The sequence below is a fragment of the Etheostoma spectabile genome, chromosome 8 (assembly GCF_008692095.1).
Source record: "Etheostoma spectabile isolate EspeVRDwgs_2016 chromosome 8, UIUC_Espe_1.0, whole genome shotgun sequence".
NCBI classification, from domain to species: Eukaryota; Metazoa; Chordata; class Actinopteri; order Perciformes; family Percidae; genus Etheostoma; species Etheostoma spectabile.
Window position 1 is genome coordinate 11,357,557 of NC_045740.1, and position 24,944 is coordinate 11,382,500.

Genomic DNA, 24,944 nt, shown 5'->3' on the forward strand with positions numbered 1-24,944 from the left:
GCACAAAAAATCCATATATTATAAGAGATGTTTATTTTAAGAGGTGGGGTGGAGGTCATATCATGTTCCTGATATCCATTTGAATATTTACATAGGCCTTCCAGATTCATCCCTTAGGATAAACAGAAACGATCTGCACTTTATTCAGCCAGAAGCTTCGTAACAGTAAGTCAGACTGCTCGCAGCAACATTAAGAGCAAAACCAAATGCACCAGATCCTGAACAAAGGCAACAAACTCACTGATTAGAGTACTTGATGTTAACCCAGACTGCTTTTTACATTTACGCAAATGCTATACCATATTACCTTAAATATGACGACATATAGGGAATGCAGATGGTTAAAGGTTTATCTCCTGAGGGGTATGCCGATTTCTTTGTCTTTATGACTTTAAAACAGTTTTTCTCTGACTTCAGGTTAATGCAAAATGAGGCAACATGAATTGTTAATGTAAAAACAATCTGTAGTTTTATGATGCAATAGATCATTTCAGATCGGATTCATTCCATTAACAAGAATGCAGCTCCCAAAGAGTGAGCAAAACCAAACTTTCTTCTATTTGAATATTTATTAGTTGAGGTGGGGAAAATACAAAAAGTCAAAGTAATAAAAAACAAACCATTCTGGTTGCACTCTGTTTCTTTCAAGGCATCAGTTACAGCAATGAACTAAAACTAGGCTTTATAACTGTACAAAGTGAATGGACAAACAAAAAACACCATCACGCCGTCAGCTTGCTTGATGAGCGCAATTTTAAAAGACCCTAAGAGGCAACAGACACCAGACTTCTTTAGATTCAAAACGAATCAACAGTTATTACATTATTGTCTTCATCATCATCATAATCATCATCATCATCATCACTCTCTTATCAGAAGCTGGCTGCCAATCACACACATTTAACATAACAGAATACAACAGACATGAAAGGCAAATGGACTTTATGTATGATCTAATTCTTACCAATTTTTATCATGGGGATACTGCAGGTTGAGTCCACTAGGTGATGACATGCCCCTTGGGCCACTGTGTGGGGCTGTTTTTCATGTAGATACACGCCAACCCAGTCTTTTCTGTGTACATACTATGTTGTGTATATTTTTCAAGACTCTAGGATGGTTTTGTAGTTTATGTGTCTAAAAACACTCAGCAGAGCATTGGGCTTCCGGTCTATGATGCAACAAAGGAGGATTAAGAAGTTGCACCGGGAGTTGGGTTGACATTCTGCGTGGCTGCTTGTGGTGCCACCTCTATGATCCGTGGTTTGTCTATGATGCGAGCAGTGCGGTTTCCTTTCTCTACAATCCCGATGATCCACGCTTGGTGGCCCTCGCCGTATTTCGGGGATTTGATCTCGGCACAGAAGCGGGCAGCCTGCTCCCGAGGCAGACAGATAAGCAGGCCTCCTATAAAGTAAAAGAAGTCAGTCACAAGGGTCTCAAATAATGTTTTAATGTGTATTGATGCTGTTAATTGCTTACTGATGGTGATCACATTATTGTTGTCCTGAGATACAGGCCCTGGAGGCATTAAATGGTGCTGTAGTGCAGTGGGTTTCCTATCTTTCTGACTGATGGTCTTTTTTGGCGTTTTTCCATTTCATGGTACATGCTCGACCCGGCTCGACTCTGCTCGACCGCAGTGCCCAGTCCCCCTTTTTTCCATTGCAGATTGGTAGCCTAATGCCTCAGGTGAGCTTGGCTGGTCGTCATAGCAAGAAACTGCAGTGACCCAACGCGACACACACACGGAACGTCGCAGGTGTGATTCTCGGCATGTAGCTGTTGCCGTAGCCAAAAGACAAATTTTGTTTCAAAAGAAGAAGAAAAAAACACTGCGGAATAAACTACATAAACATGGCGGGACACCCCTGTCTGTTGCTAGCAATGATGATGCAGTGATTAGTAACGATTCTCTCCGTCCAATCAGTAGTCTGCAGGTTTTCACATCACCTTTGGGAACCTCGACTGAGGTGGTACTAAAAAAAAAAAAGTACTTTTTTTGTAATGGAAAACCAAAAAAGGTGAGTAGAGTTGAGGCCAGTCGAGCAGGTACCATGTAGTGGGAAAACACCATTAGAGTTCCTCTTTGTGTCCCTCAGGGCTCAATTCTAAGTCCAGGCTTATTTTTCCTTTACTTGTTTCAACTTGGACATATCATTTTATTTCAAACCAAAACAATTATACAAATTGGGTTTAAAGAATTGGATAACCAAAGCTTCAAAAAGGTACAAATTACCTGCAGTCAAACTTTAATCTATTCTAAGTCATATTCTTAGAGTACATTACTGTGACATTTTTGCTTTCTATAATGGCCTCTCTCTATGTTGAGAAAAACAAATCTCGTTCCAATTAGACAAACTCTGACTGAACAAATTATGACTGTAAAAACTGCAGTGCACTGTAGTCAGTGGTTCTGGTGTTACACAGTGGTCGGGTAACACCAGTTAGATTACTTGCCCACCGCCCCCAGTGTTGTTTTGTTTTTATAGAAATAAAACCCATTTAGCTAATTTTTGCATATCAGTGCCCAGGTTCACCAACTAAAAACTCTTAAGTTGAAGAGTACTATGTGTGTTATCAATACCTATGCATAATGTATGGTTCTGCGGAGGCTCTATGCAGAGTTTCTTCCCAGCCTACTTAAGTGGCCTGAAGTTTATACTTGTGTGTTGGTGTGTGCGTGGATTAGGGGTGCACGATATTGACAAAAGGTGATATTGCAATATCACATTTTGATGTAATATTAATTTTGATATTTTTAAACATGTAAAATTAAAAAAGTCACGGGAAAATGCATCGTAACAATATTCATTGATTCATAACTATATAGTGCACAGTGAGATTTATGTACTGCTCCGTAGTGCAGCTGGACCACAGGTCGGTTGTGAATGCAAAACATTCAATGTATCCGACTCTAAACTCAGCTCCAAACGCTACAGTTATAAACTGAAAGTGTCTGCTCCTTAAAGCAGCACAGAGTGGCAGGAGTCCCTTAGACAGGAGAGTTTACCAACAAGACGATGGCAGTGGATACGGTGTCAAAGAGAAAAGCAAAAGCCCCAAATTGGCAATATTTCAGATTTAAAACAAATACTATTAGGGAACCTGATCATGTTATTGAGGCAATCAGTAAATTGTAAACTTGGGTGGCCGCTGCAGAGCCAGGGACAGCTGCACTGCATGTTACAGATATTGACCGTTGAGGACAAATATATTTTCTTGTGAAATGTCCAGGGTAATTGGCAACACCGGTGTTGTTACGAGTTTATTAACCGGTGGGAAATGTTCTCACTGTGGCATCTCTACAGCTAGGGTGAATGAATCTTTGTTGTTGTGGTCCCTCAGGACAATGCATCAGTCTGGCATTTTGTTATTTGTTTTTATTGACCTGCAAAGCATTTTGTCTCACTCTACAAATGTGCCATATACTGTAACCTATACATTCAAAATATACAATGGTTAAGGAAGAAAGAAAACAACAGAGCCATGTATACACACACACACACACCTGATGTTTCAGGGCAGGTGCCGTGCATGAGTCCAAACATGTTGCCACAGGCCTTGGAAACGGCGGCCATCTTGGCGAGCACTGGGAGGTTGTGGATGACAAATGACACCTCACTTCGTTGTTGCCGTGCCAACGTCTGAGCATGGCCAAGGATGCCGAACCCTGTGATGTCGGTGGCTGCATGAGCATTGAAGGTGTGCATGAGACCAGCCGCTACAAGCAAAGACAAACGGAGTGAGAGAGAGACACTTAAGGGAATTTGGATGATTCGTTGATAAGGGATGTGCACTCTGTTTAATCTGTGGTATGAACAAATATTTACTATTCAGTTTGTGCAAATATTCACAGAGGCGGTCGCTCATTGGGCCAAATGTGTGCATCAAAAAACATTATTCTTTAAGTATATTTTGTGTGTAATGCAAGCATGAAGCTGTACTATGCATGTCTCACATGGAACGTTATCTTTTAGTATTTTAAAGTTTTCCCAGAATTTATTTTGCATATGTTTTACATTATAAGCAGAAGCTACGTAGCCACAGAGGGTGCAATACAGCTAAGCTGCTGCAGAGGCTGCTGATGTAGTTATGCCCAGCTAAACACACTGATTAACAACAAAAAAAGAAGAAAAAATTCTGTTAAGACTGAAAATCAAGTATGTGCACACATTCATAGAGGTTTTACCTGTCCTGTTGAGCCGAGCCATGTTCATCATGGCTTCATGGTAGGCCAGCTCTACATCCTCCTGGGTTACCACCAGCTTAATCTTGTTCCACTTCTCAGGCTGAGCAATAAAAAAAACATTTACAGTCAACGGCATTGGTGTGTATTCTAAAAACAGAAGTGTCCAAAAAAAAAATGATACATGAGTGAGCAGGTGGTCTTACAATATCTAGCCACTGGTGTACTGCAACGGCCACTTGTGTTCCAAGTGGCTTGGTCAACACCAACACGTCTCCTGGCACTGCATTGTCTGGCCTGAGAAATGGCAAACATGGCATCGTCATGATTTTTTGAGTTATAGCACAATATAAAAACACAATTAAACACAAGTACGTAAATATGCAGTATGGAACTCATTCTTACATGATAAACTCGTTGGGTTGGCAGACTGTTGTAGCAACTCCTCCCATCACCACCCAGGGATTGAGCACTGTCTGTCCGCCCGTTACAGATGTGCCTGCCTCTTCTGATGCATCCTTGAATCCCTGGATGATTAGTGGCATGACTTTGTCCCTCTCCTGTGAAGACCCAGGGATGGATGGATGGATGGATGGATAGAGGGATAGAGGGATAGATACTTTATTGATCCCCAAGAGAAAATTCAAGATCCCACTAGCTTAAAGACATCACACACAACATACGCATACATCATAAACGGGATGATAAAATAACAAATCCACATGAATAATGTGGACAATTAAAGAAAGGATACTAAATACAAAACCCACGTGAATGTACTACAATATACAATATAGGAGAATTAAAAACTATAGCAGAGCAAGCATAAAGTTGAAAAATAAAATAAAAAATACCCAGAGCAGTGTGGAGAGCAACAAAAAAAATAAAATAATAATGAATTATTACAAAACTTTTCTCTTTAATGACTGTTGAGTAACATGTTTTTAATTTGTCTTGTTTGCAAACAAGATCCAAAAGCACAAGCACCAACTGACATGCCTCTTACCTTCTCTGACATTTTGTTGCTGACTCCCAGAAGCATCAACATGTTGTCACACTCTGTTACTCCCATGGCGTACAGGTCACTTAAAACATTGGCACAAGCAATTCTTCCCTAGAAAAAAGAAATACTGAAAATTGGTGTGGGTTGGTGTGTAAAGTAAACCTCTGTCACATGTACTGAATGTATAATTAATAGGACAACGATGGGACAAAAGTAATAGCCATAAAAGAGGAGATCCATACCATCATGTAGGGGTCATCCACAATGGGGTAGATATAATCTGTTGTCTGGACCAGAGAAAGGCCTCCGTGTCTGAGAGGGATCACACATGTGTCCATTCCTATGCCTTCAAAATAAAAGAGCACTGTCTGTTATATTTTGAAGAAGTTCATGCTCTGGTACTGTACAAATTCTTAAAGCTGCAGTGGGTAGAAAGCTAAAATACGCCACGATGTGAAGTAGAGTGACACCTCTTCCTGCAGCTCTATGTTGCATGTATGCATGCGCAAAACAGCCAACAGGAACTCTGAAATGACCTGTCATTGGACAAAGTCTCCAGTCACGGGCTAGATTTTGTAAAGCCTGAAAATAGAGTCAAGGGAAGATGCAGAAGTATAGTTTTCTCTCAGAGCACTTGAATTACAATATGCTGAAATATTGTTATTGAATGTTTGCCAACATATTGCCTACTATAGAATTAACTATAGAGCAGATCTCCAGATATCTTCAGACCCATACTGAATTAAGTATTGTGGCGCTGCGGAGACGTCCTGGCCTACAAATCCCATCCTACAGACTAAAGAAAACAGATTGGTACAGATTCTCGCAGAAATCACACTGTAATCATTTTAATATATTTCAATGAAAATGAGAATAATTATACAAAAAAGGTCATTCCCTCCAAGATCGTGAATCAGCTTACGCCATATCATTGTTAAGCACTTTGTAACATATTTGTTGTTATAGTGCTGTATATATGAAGACCATAAATACCTAATCGGGGCATAACAGCCCCCAGAACTGTTCATCCTCTTGATAGTGGTTCTCCTGAAGGGTTTCTAGCAGCTTCTGTAACACATCTTGGGGCACCTGTAACCAAAGACAATAACCACCATTATCATTTTTACGTCTTATTTCTTATCTGGCAGAATACGTATTAATTTGTATAGTTATACAAAAACAATAATGCATCCAAGGCAGAGTTTGATAAGGAGAGCCGACCTTGCAGCCTGTGCCCTTGAGCTCAGCAAAGCGTGTGAGTCTGAAGTTCTTGTCCAGCTCATAGCTTTCGGGGTTAAAGGATTCCCTCACGGACATGTCTGAAGAAACTCTGGGTCTTCACCACTAGGACCACATCAATGACAAGGACAGAACAACAACATTGGTGATTGGAAAAACTGCTTGGATGTCCCAAGGAGCTAGAAGAAAAGGTTGTTAATTGCATATACTTTAAATAATAAAAGAAACCTCAGTTCATTCACAGCACTGCAATGCCATTTCAGATAATCCACAAATGTGCTCCTTTGTGCATCATTTCAAGTGAATCATGACAAAATGCAAATGAGCTTCTATACAATGTGAAGCAACAATACTGCAATGAATCCCGCCTTTGTGTACTTTATCATAGTATTATTTAAGACGGTGTCAGAGAGCTGCTGATGTAACTCTGTTGTCTTTAGGGTTGCAACTAACAAGTATTTAAATTGTCAATTAAATCTTGATTAGTCAATAATTGTTTACTTTATAAAATTCAGAACAAATAGCTAGCCTGACGTCATCATACTGAGATTCTAGTCAGAATATGAGTCTGATACTGCTCCATTGGGCTGTGATTATGGGGCGCATTTCAACCAAACCGGGAAAGAAAATGCCTCTGCACTCACTCGGATAGACCTACAACCAATCAGAGCAATGCAGTATGTGATGTATGTTGAACTTTTGCTGAATCCTGTAGAAAAAACGGCAAAAAAAATCTTTCCAATTAACAAAAGCCTTGGTTCTCAGTTCCTCTTTTAAAATGAATAAGCTGTCGATATCTTCTATAACAGACGTGATGGCGGAATCTACACATCTCAATTCTTCAGCGGCAGCCATCTTGGTTTTTAACAAATTCAACCTCATTCTGACAATTTGATTGGTCCGAACAGTTCTGGTTCGAACAAAGTTGCTCCACAACGGATTAAGTCCAGACCGAACTTCGAGACCTCAAATGTTGTAGGTGGGGCCAAATTTGGTTGGTATCCAGGCTATAAAAAAAAACACCAAGCCCACCAGAACACCTTTAAATGTTTTCTTGAGTTGTCTGATCAACAGTCCAAAACCTAGCAGCAAATCCTCACAATCGATTAATTTACTAATCGTATCAGCTGTTGTCATCTTTTGTCCCAGTGACAGAGCTGAACCAACGTTTAATATAGGTAAGTAACAATGTTTTGTTTTAGAAATATTAGGTACACCTAACCAAAGCAACCCAACGCCAGATGTTATAGCTACGAACACGACCAGAATTAAATCAGCACCTCTCTCAACATTATATGATCAATTCATGTGTAGTATTTTTGGAGGTCTATGGTACTGGACTGCATTCAATTATCCTCATATATGCATGTTTGGGGCAAAACTATATTGTTAATGTACAAATTAAGAAAAAAGTGCAATTTCATATCCAGCCACAAGATGTACTAAATTCTGCCAGTTTAATAAGAAAATGAATGTTGGTGGGGGTTACTAGAGTCTGACGTGCACAATAACGAACGGTTACAAATTAAAAGGCATCCAAGACTCTAATAAATAACCTCTCTCTGTGCCACACACCCATGGCAACACACAACTTTACAATGAGCTGGTAACGTTATCATTTTACCGACTCTCACATGTTCAGAATAACACATAAATGACCCGCGATAACGTGAAAATGGGGAAACGCTTGGCCAGCTGATGTCTGAAGCCAGACGAGTTGTTGGTTACTTATTGAACCGGTTTGTTGTTTAAACTGCTAAAGGGGCCTCGGTTAGTTCAGAGTGGGAGTGTTCAAGAGACAAAATGCTGCGAAGTTCATTCAACCCCGAGGTATCGGCTAACAATATCAGTGCTGCCCAGAGGTAAACTACTCGCTGTAATGTACACCACATTATAAACTGCTGGGCGCTCAACTGTAAGACACATAAGCGGGTAGGGACATCTACATCTTTTTCCCGTTTGTTTGTTTGTTTTGCTGGAAATGCAGTTTCAGTTTTCATGCTAGCTCTCGCTTGCAAACGCTGATCAATGCATGGGGTGAAGCCGCTCTGTGCAACAAAGAACTCAGTGGGCCAGCTGCAGTACATTTCAAAACACACATGTACAGGCTACAGCCCACATGTGATGCACAGTTGTGGAAACATAGCGCCAGCTCGTTGCACATCTAAGTCAAAAAGTTGCGGTAGAGCGCCGAATAAAAATGTCGGCGGCGGAAAAAATTAACCCTTTCCTGTCTTTCGCCATGCGATGTGTGCAACATCAGAGTTCGTATCAATAAAACAGCACTAAACATGCTACTTGTGCAAAGTTTGTAATGATATGGTGCAACATAAGTGTTTACAATTGCCCTAAATACGATTTTAGGACCAAAGCGGAGTTATATTCTTGCAACATTTCCCCTTTAATTGCTATGTCCAGTTTATTCTTACCAGCTTCACGTTAGCGGTGAATCCCAACAGAAGAGCGGGGACAGCACCAGAATGCATTGGGGCTAGAATCGAGCGTCCTCCGAGAATGCCTGACGAAAAGTGACACATATTTGTCTTCTAACTCAGAACTAGTTGACAAAAAAAATGCGCTATCTCGTATAATTCAATGTATTTTAATGAATATAGGAATCCGACCCCAATTTTTCTTCATCAAATAATATATGGTTTGCAATACAAAGAGGAAACTCACGAGATCTCAAAGGGTCCTCTGCCTGTACGGTGGCGGCTTTAACATCCCCTTTAATGAGCTGTAGAGTCTGGCAACAAAATCTCTTCAATGGAGTGTACCTTTAATTTACTGTTTTCCCTCCAATTGCACCTACAGCATAACATTGCATGGCTGTGAGTAGTATAGGTACTTAACAATGGCTGAGGCTTATAAACGTGCATATCTTTCATATTACGTTTATGTTGCAACAAATGTTTTGCAACAAGTACGTTTTTTGTTTGTTTTGTTTTTACATTAGAACAACATGTTCATGTTTATGGAAGAGCTCAAGCAATACATTGTCTTTTTCGAATTTATTTTGTTGTAAATTTAACTTATCGAGCATGAAAAACAACACAGTCAAAATGGCCAGGAAACGATATTTAATGTTGTAAATTATTCATTTCATTTGCACAGTGAGCAAAAACTAAGGAAACTAATTCTACCACAATATTAACAACAATAACACAGAAATGCATTGCCAAGAGATTCTAATAATAAACAGAAAAAAACTATTCATAGAATATTGTAGTTTATATTTTCAGCCAGTTGAAGCCTATCCACACATTTTTAATTTGCAAAGTTGGCAGAAAAATACATAAGATATTTACATTTAGATGTAATGTTTGTAATTACAATAAGGTTGATGCTGCACTGCACATTACACTCATTGAAGTACTGTCATTTAAAAGGCACAATCCACAATGGAAAACCTCCAATTTTAGACTTGTGACTCCTTCTAGTATAATGAGAACTAGGCAAGTTAAAGCTGTAGCTTAAAATGTAAACAGTAAGTCACTTCTAAACCTGAAAATGATCTGACGTTTTTTAACCACTGTATAGTTAAATGACTACTGGCATTCAATCGCAAATCCAAGTATCAGTCCAATAAAAGGTCTCAAGAACCACACAAGATGAAGCATCTGGTAGGTGAAGCAGGCTTCTTCTTCATTTGGTTCTATTGTTTGTTTCTCTTTACATCCATAACACAGAGCAGATTACAGCAGCAAAAGAAATGTCTAAAGTGGCAAAATGCATCAAATTAGAGTAAAGAAGACAATCAACAAATATACTGTAAGGCCATTGTGGCAACCCTTGAATCAACCAGTCATGTTCACCACCGTCCCCTCCACTTGGACAGGCCTGTTATAGTCACAGCCTGCAAAGGAAGTGAGAAAATAGTGTTAAAATCTAAAATATCACTACCATAACAGCCTCAGTGCATTTGTGTGTGAAGACAACTGCATTGGAGAATTGTGTATGGGTCTCATATTCTTCATTAGGAAAAAAACACTGAATTGTTATTTTGGCAGCGAGGGAAATAAGAGAGGTGAAAGAGGAGATGAGGTGCATGGTGTGAGGATAATTAGCTGACATTTTGGGAAGCTGTGAGAGAATGTCAAATGTCACAGCAACAGCATGACAAAGGCTTATGAACCAATAAGTGAGCCAGCCACAGCAAATTGTGGGTGTGTGAGAGGTAAAGATATGGTTGGCTCAGAGGTGGGGGGTGGGGGGGGGGGGGGGGGGGCTGATGGAGAGCTGTTGTGAGATTGAGTACTGATATAAGACAATGAACTGAAAACATGTGTAGGATTATTTTGTGTGTGTGTGTGTGTGTGTGTTGCCGTATGCGTGAACATTTTAATATAATTTTCATACTTGTGGAAGGTCCATTTAAGACTTCTGCTTCTGCAGCATCTAAGGAGTCAAGGAAAGAACAAGTTTTACTGACACATTCACAAAAGGCCTCCTTTTGACTGGTAACGCCTTAATGATAAGTTAACTTCCTTTGACCATGCTCACATAATAAAACAGGATACTACAAAAAAAAGTATACTGTATACGCCACTTCAGTAATAAATAGGGGGAAAACATGTTCTATAGCAGCACCTCTTTTCAGCCTCCTTCTGGCAAGTTTGATCTGATCTTGAAGGATCTGGACCCAGTCTCGTGGCCCGGGCAACTTCTCTATTCGGTTTTCAGTGCAGTATTTCTCTGTAAACACTTGACACAGTACACACAATAAAATTAGTGTTCCATTAATGTCATTATTGTTGCACTCTGGTACAAAAAACTGATTAAGTCTTTTATAGCTTACCTTTAATGGCACCCACAATGTTCTGGTCCAAGCCTTTACGGTTATCATTGAGCCCTCTCTTCCTTTTACCATTTGGCAATGAGTTAGCCAGCGTAGCATCGTCAAAGAACGCACAAACCTAAACAAACAGTAGCTTCATGTTGAAACATTGTTGAGCCTATTCTGAATTTGTATAGCTTATTATGAATGTTAGTTATTAGTGTGTTGCTTTTAATGAAATGTAAGTAACAACGGATGCCACATGACTGCAAAGTTAACCACAATCAAAGGGCTAAACAACTTGGTCTTAAAAACATTGATGCGCACCAGTTTCCGAAACAGCAGGCTACCAGAGCGTGTATAGTTGACCAGAATGGAGTCTAGCTGAGCCTTTGAGATATACACGTCATGATCCTCTGCAAGACGCACCTCAGACTGAAAAAGAATCAAATAACCCATACTTTGAATTATTATGGGAAATGGTAAATAAAAGCACAACAAGACAAATTTAGTTTTTTAAGAAGGAAAAAGAGAGAACACACATTTTTTTTCAATAGAAGTTATTGGCATGACGTTGTGGGTGTCATTGTAAAATAAAGCACTAGGATGATTGTGCAAAACTATATCTCATACCTAAAAACCTTCCCAAAATTATGATTTTGAGATCCAAAGTGGTCTGACAAAAAGGTCCCCCTTAGCCAAAAAACCAAGGCTTTTAATACATGCACATGGAGTTAATACATTTTAAATGTCTTAAATGGAGACAAAGATGCTAAAGAAAGAGTAATACAAACAACCTTTTTAATTCTGTATTTTATATTAAAAAAAATCTGAATGAAAATGAAGGCAGCATTGTGTAGTTGGATAAATTCAACACATCTATTTCCGCCTGCCAATTCTATGACTTGTTCAAATGTGTGGTAGGTTAAGATAGAAAACAATATCACTTTTTTTTCTCTGTGTAAATACAATACACAACTTAGAGCTACCAATTAAGCACAGAAAAACACACATGGCCATTTATGTACATTCATGTACACTAACGTGCAGATTACCTCTAACGAATGAGGTCCCCTCAGCTGGTTCAGAACAGGATTGTGTCTGTTGTTGACAGTTACTGGATTTTTCTGACTTGGCAGCACAGAAACCTCAGAGCAAACAGGGTGACTTTGGGGTGTAGATAAGCCATGTTCTTTCTCACATTCCTCACTCTGTCCCGATTCTGCAGGTGCAGCTGTTATTGTTGATGCCCCTAGAGGGGCATGAGCAGCTCTTCTAGTACTTGACACAGTCAGTGGTGGTACTTTATAGATCGGCCTCCTCTTGCGTGGCCTACAGCGAGGAGCGGGGCCTGGACCAAGACGAGGTTGGCATGGTGATGCTGCCTGTTCTTGTCTTTCCAGAGATGCTAGTAAAAACAGTAGCATGTCATTTTATTAATTGAAAAAGCTCACATTCTCACAGTGTGTGAGTATTTGTGTTATCCACTGACCTTTTTGAGTTTGCATCAGCCTCCTCATGGCACGCAGTTCCTGCAAAATAGCGTACAAGGTGCCCTTACAGTTACACATACAGCAGGGGGCTTCTGGCGCAGTAGGAGGGGCTGCATCTGCTGGAAAGTCAGTAGCATGTTGGTTAGGGCTTGTCTACTTAAACATGCAAACAAACGTGCAAGTGTGTATATGTGCATGAGGGATTGACTGGCTATACGGATAAAAGTGTCTGCTGTACTTACACACAAATACCTGTGCATAACTGTACATTATAAAGCTTGTCTGGTGTTCAGCATTCTATCAGCATCCTTTTTCTTTAGGAAATTAAATGTCTGTTGGTTTTCACTTCTTCAAACCTGCTTTGATACCATACCGTTAGCTTTGTTCACTTTGATCATATCCTTGGTATTGTTGAGGATCCTCTGGGCTTTGGAGCGGGTGCTGTACTGTCCACAGCCTGGACCGTTGACAATGGGGCTGGATATGGATGAAAGTGAAGGTCCTGGATCCCCCGCAGAGTTCCAGCTGATGCTTTGGTGGTCCTCTGATACAAGACGTGAAGGCGCAGGTTGATGTACCCAGGTCAGTTGCCTTTCCTGGGACTCCTTTGTTGAGTTGTCCTGCTCTGTTGCCACACGTTGATATACCCTGCTGGTCTTATCACTCAGAAGCCTCATCATTCCTGTGATTTGCCTCTTGATCTCCACGCCTGCATCCCCTAACCAAACTACATATAGAGATAGAGAAAGAAGACATCTAATTAGTGTGATCTGCCATGATGTATCATAGAAATGAATCCATACATTGTCACATACCCTCAGGCACAGAAGCATCCACAGGCTCTCCATTGAGACCTTTGCAGTTGGAGTTCATCATGTATGAAGGCGCAAAATCTACACGAGAAACAGCAAGGTTTTGTTGTGAAATAGTTGCCGTATTGCTGTAATAAAATTAAAATGAATGTATTACTTTTACAATAGTCCTTTGTGATAAAAGGATGTGGACCTTTCTCATTGCAATGATTAGCTTGTGCAGGCTGATACGGAACTGTGATGTCAACCAAAGCACAGCACCCCCTCCCATCCCATGCACAAACCACCACCTGTAGGTGGTATGAAGAAGTGTTGCCAAGAGAGGTGGCCTGGAGCGTATAGCTTCAGCAGGAAGTGAACAATTTAAGCTATATGTTCAGAATGCGCAACATGTTTTCATATTTTGGACTAGTATAGCCTACTATAAACTGTAGGCTATAGGCTATTCTTGAATCTATGTTCAGACTGGTGTCCATGAAGGTTTTTACATGTAAGACTTAAATCATTGGAGTAAGCTGTTATAACCGAGACATTTAGACTACGGGCATTGTCGTGGCCATCGCTTTTGTTTACAGAGTCGTCTGTGCTGGCACACAGCGCCAGACAGACAGACAGACAGACAGACAGACGCGCGTCTTGCGCGGTCTTTACATTCATTTAGCAGCCTACCTTCATCCGTGACCAGTTTAAAGCTCTGTGACTTCCTTCTCCTCTTCCTTTCCCCAAACTCCATCTTCAGGAGGAGTATAGTCTACAGTAAGCCGTGCAGTCGAGAATCGCTCTTCAAAAAGACAAAATCAGATACACTCAGCGGAATCACTCTCCGTCTGCCTTATTAATCAGTTACATTTTCCCCCAGGCAGCGCTACACATCCTGTCATCAGGACATTTTCGCCGTGTTGAGCTTAAATGGACCTGGTAAATGCTATTATAGGATTTGATTCCCGTTCCCAACAAGGATGCTGTTACTTCCCTTTCGTCATGTAAATAAATTAATGACTTTAATATTAAAAATTCGTCACATATCCCTTTGCGCCACCTGATGGTATGTTCTCATCTAAAAAGGTCGAGGCACACATTTGCCACTGTGGTGTACAATGGACTGAACAAAATCAGCTGTGAGACCAGACTGCAAACATAAACTTTCACCCCATTCTCAAATTATTGATTACATTGAATAGCATATTGTTATAAGTCTTTTATTAATGTATTAGTGAGTCATTTCTACATAAAAGTAGCATAGGCCTGCACATAATTTTATGACCACCTCTGTTAGACTGGAGCGAACGGCAGACTGAAACTCTTTGGGGAGTTGGTTGTTCAATTAATGTTACATTTATTAGACATGATATCTCTTATGACAGACCCGGGTTCAGATTGGTATTTATAGTGTGCATCAATGTATGATTTTCCCTTCTTCTAGTCATGATCTCGTTTCAGGCCACGATATAAATTCCGTGTCACAAGTAGGAGGTATAGTGACAAGTGCAATTGCCAGTAAAGTTGACGTTACTTTTTCCATCACTTCCTCAGTTCTCTATTTTCAACCTATAACGATTTCAAAAAGGTCTATTCATTTTCAATCCCCGTACTCACACAGCCTGTTTTGTACCATTTTGTATCAGCTTGCAAATAGGCTACCCTATTTTTGCATTGAAAGAAGTGGAGCATCAGAACCCTGTAATTTGATTTCCTTTATATTTTAGAATATGCACCAAAATATAGCGACAAGTTCAGTTTAGACAAACTTAAACATGTTCTGAGAATATAACCTAATTCAAACACTGCGTTGGCATAACCGTATCTGAATAAGGGCATGCCAACGTCTATTGATTTCAATAAGACTATGCAGACTATTTGTTTAAAATTATTTTATATGTTCATGTTCAAATGTAAAAAAATATGTAGCCTAATAAAAACATACTATATGTCTGTTTAGTAAAACACGTTAATTGTGTTTCAATAATTTAACCACTTAAAAAAAGATCATTATTACCATGGACTTGTATTTCAAAAACCATACACGAGGTGTGTAGGCTTCAGCTGAGAAAAAAGTGTTTTTCAGTTGCCTATTAGTTGCCATCACTCCATTATATTGAATTATAAACATATCTGAGAACCAAAATAATAATTTTATTTACTGGAGCCTAACATAACAACACAACCCATACATTAGTAATTGTGTTGTTTCAGGCTATGCTCAGAGTGATATAGTCTTGAAATAATAAGCTTTGATCGTGGTATCTATACTGAACTCTCTAAAAAGACTAAATACTAAGACACTGACTTAAATAGTCAGTGAACCCAAGTTACATTAAATTTTTAAATTTATATTTTGAAACATAATCATCAAAACAAAGTCACTCATTTGGGGCTTTTACAACAAAACCCAGTTGTGGTCGGTTTAAGTTAACTTGGGAGGCAGAGTCTAATACTAGAAACTACCGTAAAATACAGAAGAATGGGACCGGTAAAAGGGTTACTTCGCTGAGTTTAAACCAAAGGGAAGAAGTGGTCTATACCAGACTTAGATTAGGTCACACAGGATTAAATGTTATCTTGCAAGTAGTAGGGCATGGTAATGTCTTATGCATAAATTGCCAAGACAAAGAAGATGTAAAACAAACAACAAACAACTTTTTGTGTGTGAGAAATATATTGACAGTAGCATGCACTAGCAGGAAATGGATGAAATACATGTGATACTTTAATACAAGGGCATGCCAAGAGAGAGACTTGAAGATTTGTTTTTCTTAATAGTTCTGCTTTAATGAAAATAATATTGTTTTTTTTAGTTTGTTTGTTTGTTTGTTTTGACTTAATTCAGGCCTAGACTCTATGAAGTTCATGGTATTACATACTCATGTACAGCTGGTGGCGGTATAATACAAAAGTAGAATATCAAATAAAGGAAGAAGAAGAAAAGAAGAAAGTGGAAGAGTCAAGTGTTGATGGCATAGACCGTTAATAATGGTTGGTAGCTAGTAGTGATGGCAGTCTGACACTGAAGCTTCGATACGTGCTTCAAACCATTAACTACAATTTAATTTGAACCACTGCTCCGAAGGTTGCTTTGGTACGGAGAAAGTCCTGTGACGTTTGACGTCCGAAGCAGCAACTGCTTCATTCTCTGAATGAATCAGCTGAGTGGTTCGCAGCGCCACAGTCTCCGTGTGGCGGGAAACTGCAACTCGCACCGCCTCGTTTCGAGTCTGAATTGTTGCGCGCTCAAAGCATAAAAAAGTTGCGTTTGGTTTGTAGCAACCTCTACAGTGACAGTCATTAGTTTGTTCGTATCGATTTATTTTCCTTAATATAAAAGCTACAGTGGAGGTACATAACGGCTCCACCGCTGGAAAGATCTGACGACCCACTGGATACTGGATAAATCACGAAAATGTGTACCCTCACCTTTTTATACTGGCTAAACATAAAAGTGGAGAGGTTGTGAGCAAAAAAGAAACAGGCTCAGTCTAAAAAATGTTGAAACAATAATGTTACTTGATAAAAATGTTCCTTTATCCCCCTTACTCCCTAGCCATAGTTACACAAGCACACCCAACTTGTGCCCTATTTTCTTATTTTCCCCAATACCAATACACAAATTCATCAATCTTTATTTTAAAAAGTGAAATCCCATCGTTAGTATACGTGTGTCACTAGTCTCCTGTAGCCTCCTGTCCACTATCTAGATGCAACCTTGGCACTTTACCAGGCGAGGTCGCTGTTTCTGAAGCTTCGAGTAATGAACCATTTTCAAAACAACAAAGTGGTTCAGTGCTTCACCAAAGCTTCATTGGCCATCACTAGTTGCTAGCGTAGCATTGTGGCGAAAGTCGTGTGTGGTTATTTGTAGAAATAAACGAATAACGACCACGATTGAAAATGGATACACTAAAAGCTGAGATCTTAAGGAAAAGAAAACTCATCGAAGACAAACAGCTTGTTGACGTGAGTAACGTTAGCTAGCTAGCTAATGAAGTTGCTTGTTTTTGTTAGCTTAGTTAGCCCTTTTGCTAAAAGGTTAACTAGCGTTAACGCTAACTCATTTCGGTCAACGCTGCCTTTCCAAAATCACAGATGTTTTACAAGTTACGTTATTGATAGACGTACCGTTAGTAATACAGTAGTGAACTCCACGTACAGTAACGCACAGTATATAGCTCACGTTAATGTTAAACATTGAGACGGATAGTAACAGTTAGCTAGGTTTATGTTGGGGTGAGGTAAACACATAGCTAGCTAGCTAACGTAACAAATACGTAACGTTAACTGCTTGAGATTCTTTAATATTCTGCTTAAACTAAAGACAAAATGGATCATTAACTGTTTTACTGTTAACCCTACATTTTACGTTAGCCTTGCTTGCCCACTTATGAAGGAACACTGCGATTAAATCCAAAAACTAACTTTATACTCCACACACAAGTTTATAATTTATTCCGTGTGATGGAAGGATTAGGGTAACGTTAGCTAGGTAAGGGCATGTCAGTACAACAGGAATGTTTATTGCCTCATTTGACAGCGTGTTTTATTGTTCTTTTTTTAATACAGATGAAATGTCAATGTCTCTTGTTTTCTCTTTTACTTATGTTATTCCTTAAATTTGACTGTTACCAGTAAGACATAATGTCATGGCATGTTTTGTTTAATCTGTGACACCTCTTGCTCTCACATTCAATCAGATTTAAATTTAAAAAAACTACTTTGTTGAAAATAATACGTTTTTTTATTTAAAATGCTGTAGAGTATGCTGTCACATTCATTCCAACACAGAGGAAAAAAGAATAGTTTCTTAGCTATTTTGTGTTAAAGATTTACACACTGCAGTATCACAGCAAAAGAGAAGGAAAAGGTTAGTATATGGCATCTTTGTTGTACAACGATTACTGTTATGCTACTTTAGACTTTGCCACAAGTATAATGAATAATACATATATAATATGTTCATTGTGTTGTACATTAAGTTGGATTAGACCTGTAACAAGTCAACTATCTTTCTGCTTTCAGGGCTCCAAAAAATTCTTCAAAAGGTCTGATCTTGCACGCATGGAACAAGAAGAATACTTCATAAGATGTGGATACAAGGTTGCTGTCAAGATCACTCTCTTTCTATTACTCTTTCACATACACACACAGAAAAACCTTATCACTGCTTTTCTTCAGGTTTGATCTCATGTTTAGTATGATACACTTAATACTGTAGTTGAAGTTTTTGCCAGGAAACTAAATAAGGTCAGGCTTTGATGCTATGGTCTATATTAGTGTTTGTGTTTGCTGTTTTTCCCCAACCCGCCTCTGCTGCCTGCATCTGTAGGTACAGAGAGAGACTCCTGACAGCCAGGTATGGGATTTGCACAGTGACAGTAGCTGACAGGATGCATGACGAAAGGATAAATCACACTGTGTCCCAATGGCTTCCGCTTCCTTGACACCCTTTCTGAAAGTCTAATCGCTAAAGCCAGTGAGGATAAAAACAGAAATAACATGGTGGAGATATATTTATTTTCCAGTGCGGGTTGTTAGAAATAACCCCATGAGGGGGTTTGGTGCAAAATAATTGATTCAACATCAAACAAATCAATCTGTGAACATAAAATAATTCTCTTTTATTACATAGTACAAACAAGTAATTTCATGAACAAATAGCCAATAACAGAAATTAATTTGAAAATACAAATTTATTTAAATTCACCTACATTATATGAATTTGCTGGACTACCTCACGCTTCCAATACACCACCTTTTGTCAATATTTATGCTTTAAACTATTTATTTCATATGCAGCAACCACTATGACAACTAGGCTTTTTGCTGGACCAGTTATGTGTTACAAACTATTTACAAACTTGGCAATAATAACTTGTCAGAAAGCAAGGGAACAAGGAAAGGAATCCACAAAGTCAATGTGTGGGACACAGACATGGTGTGAATTTCAGCATGGGATAGTGAAATGAAATAAAAGATAATTCTGTTGCAAAGCTGCACTTCTTATTTTGCACATAATCTGTGACAGCATCTTTAATACATAGACAAACGATGCTATACGTTTTATGAATACATTTATGTAAAGTTTTGCATTTCCAGTTGCTCTGTTGAAAACTGCATTCGTGTTCTACTTTGTGTAAAGCTTAAAATGTCAAACATATATGCTTTTGCAGTGTACAGTGTTTATTTGAGCAAGGGCCATTGTTTGTTTGAAGGCTTTTTGTTTTTAATTTCTGTTCTTTTAGATTGTGCTCCTTTTACCACAATCTAAGAGTGCTGGGATGCATGTGCCAATTAAAGCATGATCTGGTAGCATACTGTTTCCTTTTTTGGAGAAAAATTACTGACATTTATTTTTGCCTTTGATTGGGCTTTAGGTGGCACAGTTAGCATTCAAATAACACAAACTGAAATGAGAATAATGTAAAATTCAAACTAGAGCTGGGCAATATATCGATATTATATCAATATCGTGATATGAGACTAAATATCGTCTTAGATTTTGGATATTGTAATATTGTGATATGACATAAGTTGTGTCCTGGTTTTAAAGGCTGCATTACAGTAAAGTGATGTCATTTTCTGAACGTACCAGACTGTTCTAGCTGTTCAGTTGTTTGCCTTTACCCACATAGTTATTATATCTACATTATTATTTATCAAACATATCATTGTGTAAATATTTTGTGAAAGCACCAATAGTCAACACTACAATATTGTTGTGGTATTGAGGTATTTGGTCAAAAATATCGTGATATTTGATTTTTCTCCATATCGCCCAGCCCTAATTCAAAATGCTTCCTTTTGTTGGTAAGTGACTTGTCTTTAATGAAGAGCTGCAGGTAAGATAGGGATGTGAGTGTTGGCAATCCAATGCCTCATAGTAAAAACCCATTCTCTTCATTCCTGAGGTCTCATCTCATGACATATCCAATACTTTTCACAAATCCCAGTTGTATTTGTTTCATTTGCATTGGCCCGGAGAGAGCAATCTTTTGATGTTATCAAATCTATACCTTCAATAATCCCTTTAATACTGAGTTTTTTTCTGTTCCTCTCATGTTGTCCGGAAGATGGATAAGAAAGAAGATAATGAGCCATCCACATCAGCTAATCCAGTGTTAGAACTGGAGCTAACAGAAGAGAAGCTGCCAATGACACTGTCGCGACAGGAAGTGAGTCAATATAAAATATTAACACTCCCCTTAAAGTATTATTTCTTTCCATATTATTAGTTAATTTGTCTTTTGCGTGGCTGGGTTTATATAGGTAATTCGCCGGCTTAGGGAACGAGGGGAACCAGTTCGACTGTTTGGAGAGTCCGATTATGATGCCTTCCAGAGACTAAGGAAGATTGAGATTCTGACCCCGGAAGTAAACAAGGTAGGACTGAGTGTGTCTTGGAGTGAGACACATCATGCAGTAAAGATATGCTGTTTCAAGTCCTACCTATCTAGGAAATCAAATCCCACCGTAACCTCTACATTGAAAAATTGCATGGCATAACTATTTCAACGTCTGGACATTCAAAATACACTTGTCTTCAAACCGTCCCTGGAAGCAGATTTGATTGTGTTGCTCTCAACTAAGCTCCAGACAAGTTCTGTGAACTTTTTTTTTTTAATGTGATTCTTTTATTAGTGTTATTGTCCTAAGTTTAAAGCACAGTATCCTGACTGACACAGTTTAACACTGCCTCTGTGTCTAGGGCTTGAGGAATGACCTAAAAGCAGCCATGGACAAGATTGACCAGCAGTACCTAAATGAGATTGTTGGAGGAACAGAGCCAGGAGAAGTGGACACACAGCACGACCTGAAAGTGCACGAAGAAAACACCACTATAGAAGAGTTGGAGGTATATTACATAGTTAACATTGCGTAGTTAACAGTGTCACGTTTTTTCACCCTGTTGGATCAAATAATAGGCAATTTATCAATAACTATTTACTAATTTTGATGTCGCAAGCTGAGATTTGCAATATTTTCTTTATGTAATATTTTAACATTTTCCAATGTTTTCTTCAGTGACTTGAGCCCATGATTCAGTTTGTGTCTGATACTGAAACTCTCCTTCAGGTTCTTGGTAAAACACTTGGCACAGGAGATGATGATGGAGACCAGGAGCTTATTGACAAGTTTTTGAGGGTAAGGCAAAAAAAAATCATGCTCTGCCTTTTGAGCTAGAGGGAGCTGTTGGATAAAAAAAGTTATGCAATATATATATATATATTTTAATTATTATTAATTTAGAGTGTTGATTTGCATTTTTGTTAAATGGATGAAGAGATGTTACAAGTTATTTTCATGATGTAAAGGTTTTTGTGATGTGTTTTACCGCTACCATTTAAGAACAAATAATCCTAATCTTTCTCTCACCATTTCCATTCTTGTTAATATTTGTCAATTGCCTCATTTCCTTCCTGTTGTATAGTTTCTTCTTGGTGTTTGGGCCAAAGATCTGAACAGCCGAGAGGACCACGTGAAGCGAAGCGTTCAGGGCAAGCTGGCCAGCGCAACTCACTCACAGACCGAGTCTTACCTTAAACCGCTCTTCAGGAAGCTCAGGAAGAAGGTAACATTTCTGGAGAGAGTAAAACCAGCTTTGTATAATTTATATTTTTTCTAATAGTTATAGTTATAATTATAAAAGAAATTTCTCTATCTCTTTCAGAGTTTACCAGCTGACATCAAAGAGTCAATCACGGACATAATTAAATTCATGTTGGAGAGAGAATATGTCAAGGTATATCATCAACTGATTAACAGTCTTTTGATGTTAGCCCCTGTTATTCATTTTCAAATGTATCAACTTTATCCAACTTTTTGTCCAGGCAAATGATGCCTACCTGCAGATGGCCATTGGTAATGCTCCCTGGCCTATCGGTGTGACCATGGTGGGTATCCATGCTCGTACTGGGCGAGAAAAGATCTTCTCCAAGCATGTGGCCCATGTTCTCAACGATGAGACACAGAGAAAATACATCCAGGTGAGACCCTGAGGTTATCCCCTACTCTCTCTTAGGTTGGGATTTGTTTCTAGTACAGTGACCCTCAAGATCTAAGGTAAAAAACGGTTAAATGCAATGCCATATTGAGACTTAATTACCATACAATTCAGAATATTTTTTATTCCCCTTGTTACTTTGATTACTTAAGTTAGGGCTAAACAATATTGTGTTTTAGCATCAACATCGCGATGTGCGCATGCGCGATAGTCACATCGCAGGACGTTGCGATGTTAACGCTAATCCTTTTTTGCTGCTTGATAGAACAGTAAACTTTCACCGTTCTCCTTTTACATGATTATTACTGTCCGACCCTTCCCCTTTAAGACAGGTAGCCATGTAGGCAACGTGTGTATGTGACGTTAGTCCGACGGGGTTTGTTATGGGAAGTGAGGCTCTCCGTGTGTAGAAAAGTACCGTAGACAGCAGCTGCCGCTGACACAGTCATGTTACAGTTACACTAATCTACTACAGAAGTCTGTGTCTGATCTAACGTCATTTCCACAGATTTAATTGTTCTTGGATACACAGAGTTAGTTGCTAGTGCGCGTGACATGCAGGTCTGATCAATTTATCAAACTAACGAACTGGCCCCCTAGTCGACCACAACCTGAAATTTAGAGGAAGGAACATGCCGTCACTGTCATACACGTTAGCCTGGATTGATTATTATATGAATACAATGGTGTCATGCTAGTCAATCAGCGTATTTCTACCTAATTTCCTTCTCCAAAACCACTTCAGAAGAGTAATGTTAGTCCCAGCGCTTACTTGCTTTGGTGTTAAAGTTCAACAAAGAATGGTTCACATTAGAAAAGATCCTTTTTAATTTTTCTATATAAAATTCTATGTAGACGCACTCCCCTACAAAATCACCGCAGTTGTCAAGAATGATTTATTATTTCCAAATAGAGCTATTTTGTCATCTTTTAAAAATTACTGGGGGAAAAATATCGCAATGTCAGATTTTCCAATATTGTGCAGACCTAACTTAAGTACAATTTCACTGTTATTTTTTAGTCTTAACATTTTTGTGCTTTCCATGGAACTGTTCTATTTCTAAAATCAGAAAGAGGCACATTGACTCTTCATATAGACATACAGTAACATAAATGGGATGAATGAGGTTCATAAGGGACACTTCCAATGCTGAAACTTGCTAACACAGTAAATACTTTAATACTCTAATAATGTCAATTAAACAGACTGCTGAGCTTTTATAGAGGAGCTCAAAGTTGAGGTTATTGACTGGTCATATACAATAGTTATTTAAAATCATCACTTTATATCAATATGTCACTAATCATCATCACCAACAGCTAAATATGCTGCTAGGCTATTTGAGAAACAAATTCACCGGGTGAGATGTAGTTGACCTCCCAACTAAATTGCCTTGTGTTTTTTATTTTTTGTTCTACAGGGACTGAAGAGGCTAATGACTATCTGTCAGAAACACTTCACAACTGTGCCATCAAAGTGTGTGGAGTACAACGCTCTTTAACTTGTGACTTCAGCTTAATTTAGGCTAAAACTGTCAGGTCAGCTGTATCACAATCCAAAATGGGATTTTTTTCACAGCAGCTCAGTTCTGGCATCACTGGCTGTCAAAGTCACGTACATCAGGGGCCTTCAAGTACGTCTGTAGTTTGTCGGGGTAACTGTTTGAGAAAAACATCTTTTAAACAGAATTTGGGTGAGTCATACCTTTTGTATACAGTCAGAATTGTGCTATAAGGGGAAATTAAATAATTTAAATTTAGGTGGAGAACACTCAACAACCTTTGAATCCTGTTAGACTTGTCTTTGAGAACTACTGGGAAAACTGATACACCTGTCACGCCAATATTAGTCCCTTGACTTCAGTCCTGTTTAAGAACATGTTCATGGAGGCTCTGAGGAGTTCCAACCCATTGATACAGGAAAAAGGGTTTAACTTTTTTCTTCTTTTTTTACTGCTCTTGTTCTGTTAATATTGGCTTTCACAAGTATTTCAAAGATATATATTCATTATGTGGGAAGTAAAGTGTCATTTGCCTAGGAAGATCCAGTAATGTAAGTTCTATTACACCTGAGACATGACAGTTATTAACTCCTTATTGATGTGCTACAATCAAAGAAGATCCAGTTCTATGTGCATGTTTGAGTTTTAGCAAATAATTAAACCAATAAATATGTCCCCGTACTATCTCAGTAAGAAAATAAAGTGTTGCTTTGTTATAACAGCTGCCAGGATTTTTAGTTTGTATGGAGTGTGAAAACTTAATTTTTTTTCTTTAAGATATATTTAGTTCTGTTATTGTCGAGATATGCTTTCTTGTCTTATGCAGCCGGTCTGCTGAATGGGACTATTTTTAGTCACCATGTTTTTTTTGGGGGGGTCATTAAACAATGTGTCTGCTGGGAAACAGTTCCAAATAAAAGGCTCTCTGTAAATGTGC

General features: G+C 38.8%; 3 protein-coding genes across 5 annotated transcripts; 1 reads left to right on the forward strand and 2 right to left on the reverse strand.

Moving 5' to 3' along the window:
• Positions 1 to 16: 16 nt before the first annotated feature.
• On the reverse strand, positions 17 to 8,968 carry sephs1 (selenophosphate synthetase 1). The gene is given in 11 exon segments (XM_032524551.1): positions 17 to 1,407; positions 3,512 to 3,724; positions 4,193 to 4,292; positions 4,396 to 4,486; positions 4,595 to 4,749; positions 5,196 to 5,303; positions 5,435 to 5,538; positions 6,186 to 6,209; positions 6,212 to 6,281; positions 6,414 to 6,536; positions 8,861 to 8,968. Coding segments are annotated over 10 exon segments (1,176 nt in total). The 5' UTR covers positions 6,510 to 6,536; positions 8,861 to 8,968; the 3' UTR covers positions 17 to 1,192.
• Positions 8,969 to 9,519: 551 nt separating this feature from the next.
• bend7 (BEN domain containing 7) lies at positions 9,520 to 14,574 on the reverse strand. Of its 2 annotated transcripts, none has more exons than XM_032524541.1 (10): positions 14,183 to 14,574; positions 13,517 to 13,594; positions 13,075 to 13,428; positions 12,701 to 12,820; positions 12,264 to 12,616; positions 11,536 to 11,643; positions 11,230 to 11,347; positions 11,022 to 11,135; positions 10,791 to 10,829; positions 9,520 to 10,287 (listed from the first exon to the last, which is right to left on the reverse strand). In XM_032524541.1, exons 1-10 carry the CDS (start codon positions 14,244 to 14,246, stop codon positions 10,229 to 10,231), a joined length of 1,407 nt encoding a protein of 468 aa, XP_032380432.1. In that variant the 5' UTR covers positions 14,247 to 14,574; the 3' UTR covers positions 9,520 to 10,228. The 2 variants fall into 2 exon arrangements, with proteins under 2 accessions (XP_032380432.1, XP_032380433.1); XM_032524542.1 differs by having other exon boundaries at positions 12,701 to 12,817; positions 14,183 to 14,573.
• Positions 14,575 to 17,219: 2,645 nt separating this feature from the next.
• prpf18 (PRP18 pre-mRNA processing factor 18 homolog (yeast)) lies at positions 17,220 to 24,944 on the forward strand. Of its 2 annotated transcripts, XM_032524561.1 has the most exons (11): positions 17,220 to 17,464; positions 18,524 to 18,601; positions 18,831 to 18,857; positions 20,575 to 20,676; positions 20,771 to 20,884; positions 21,210 to 21,356; positions 21,578 to 21,646; positions 21,933 to 22,073; positions 22,173 to 22,244; positions 22,333 to 22,488; positions 23,927 to 24,944. In XM_032524561.1, exons 1-11 carry the CDS (start codon positions 17,399 to 17,401, stop codon positions 24,005 to 24,007), a joined length of 1,053 nt encoding a protein of 350 aa, XP_032380452.1. In that variant the 5' UTR covers positions 17,220 to 17,398; the 3' UTR covers positions 24,008 to 24,944. The 2 variants fall into 2 exon arrangements, with proteins under 2 accessions (XP_032380452.1, XP_032380453.1); XM_032524562.1 differs by lacking the exon at positions 18,831 to 18,857.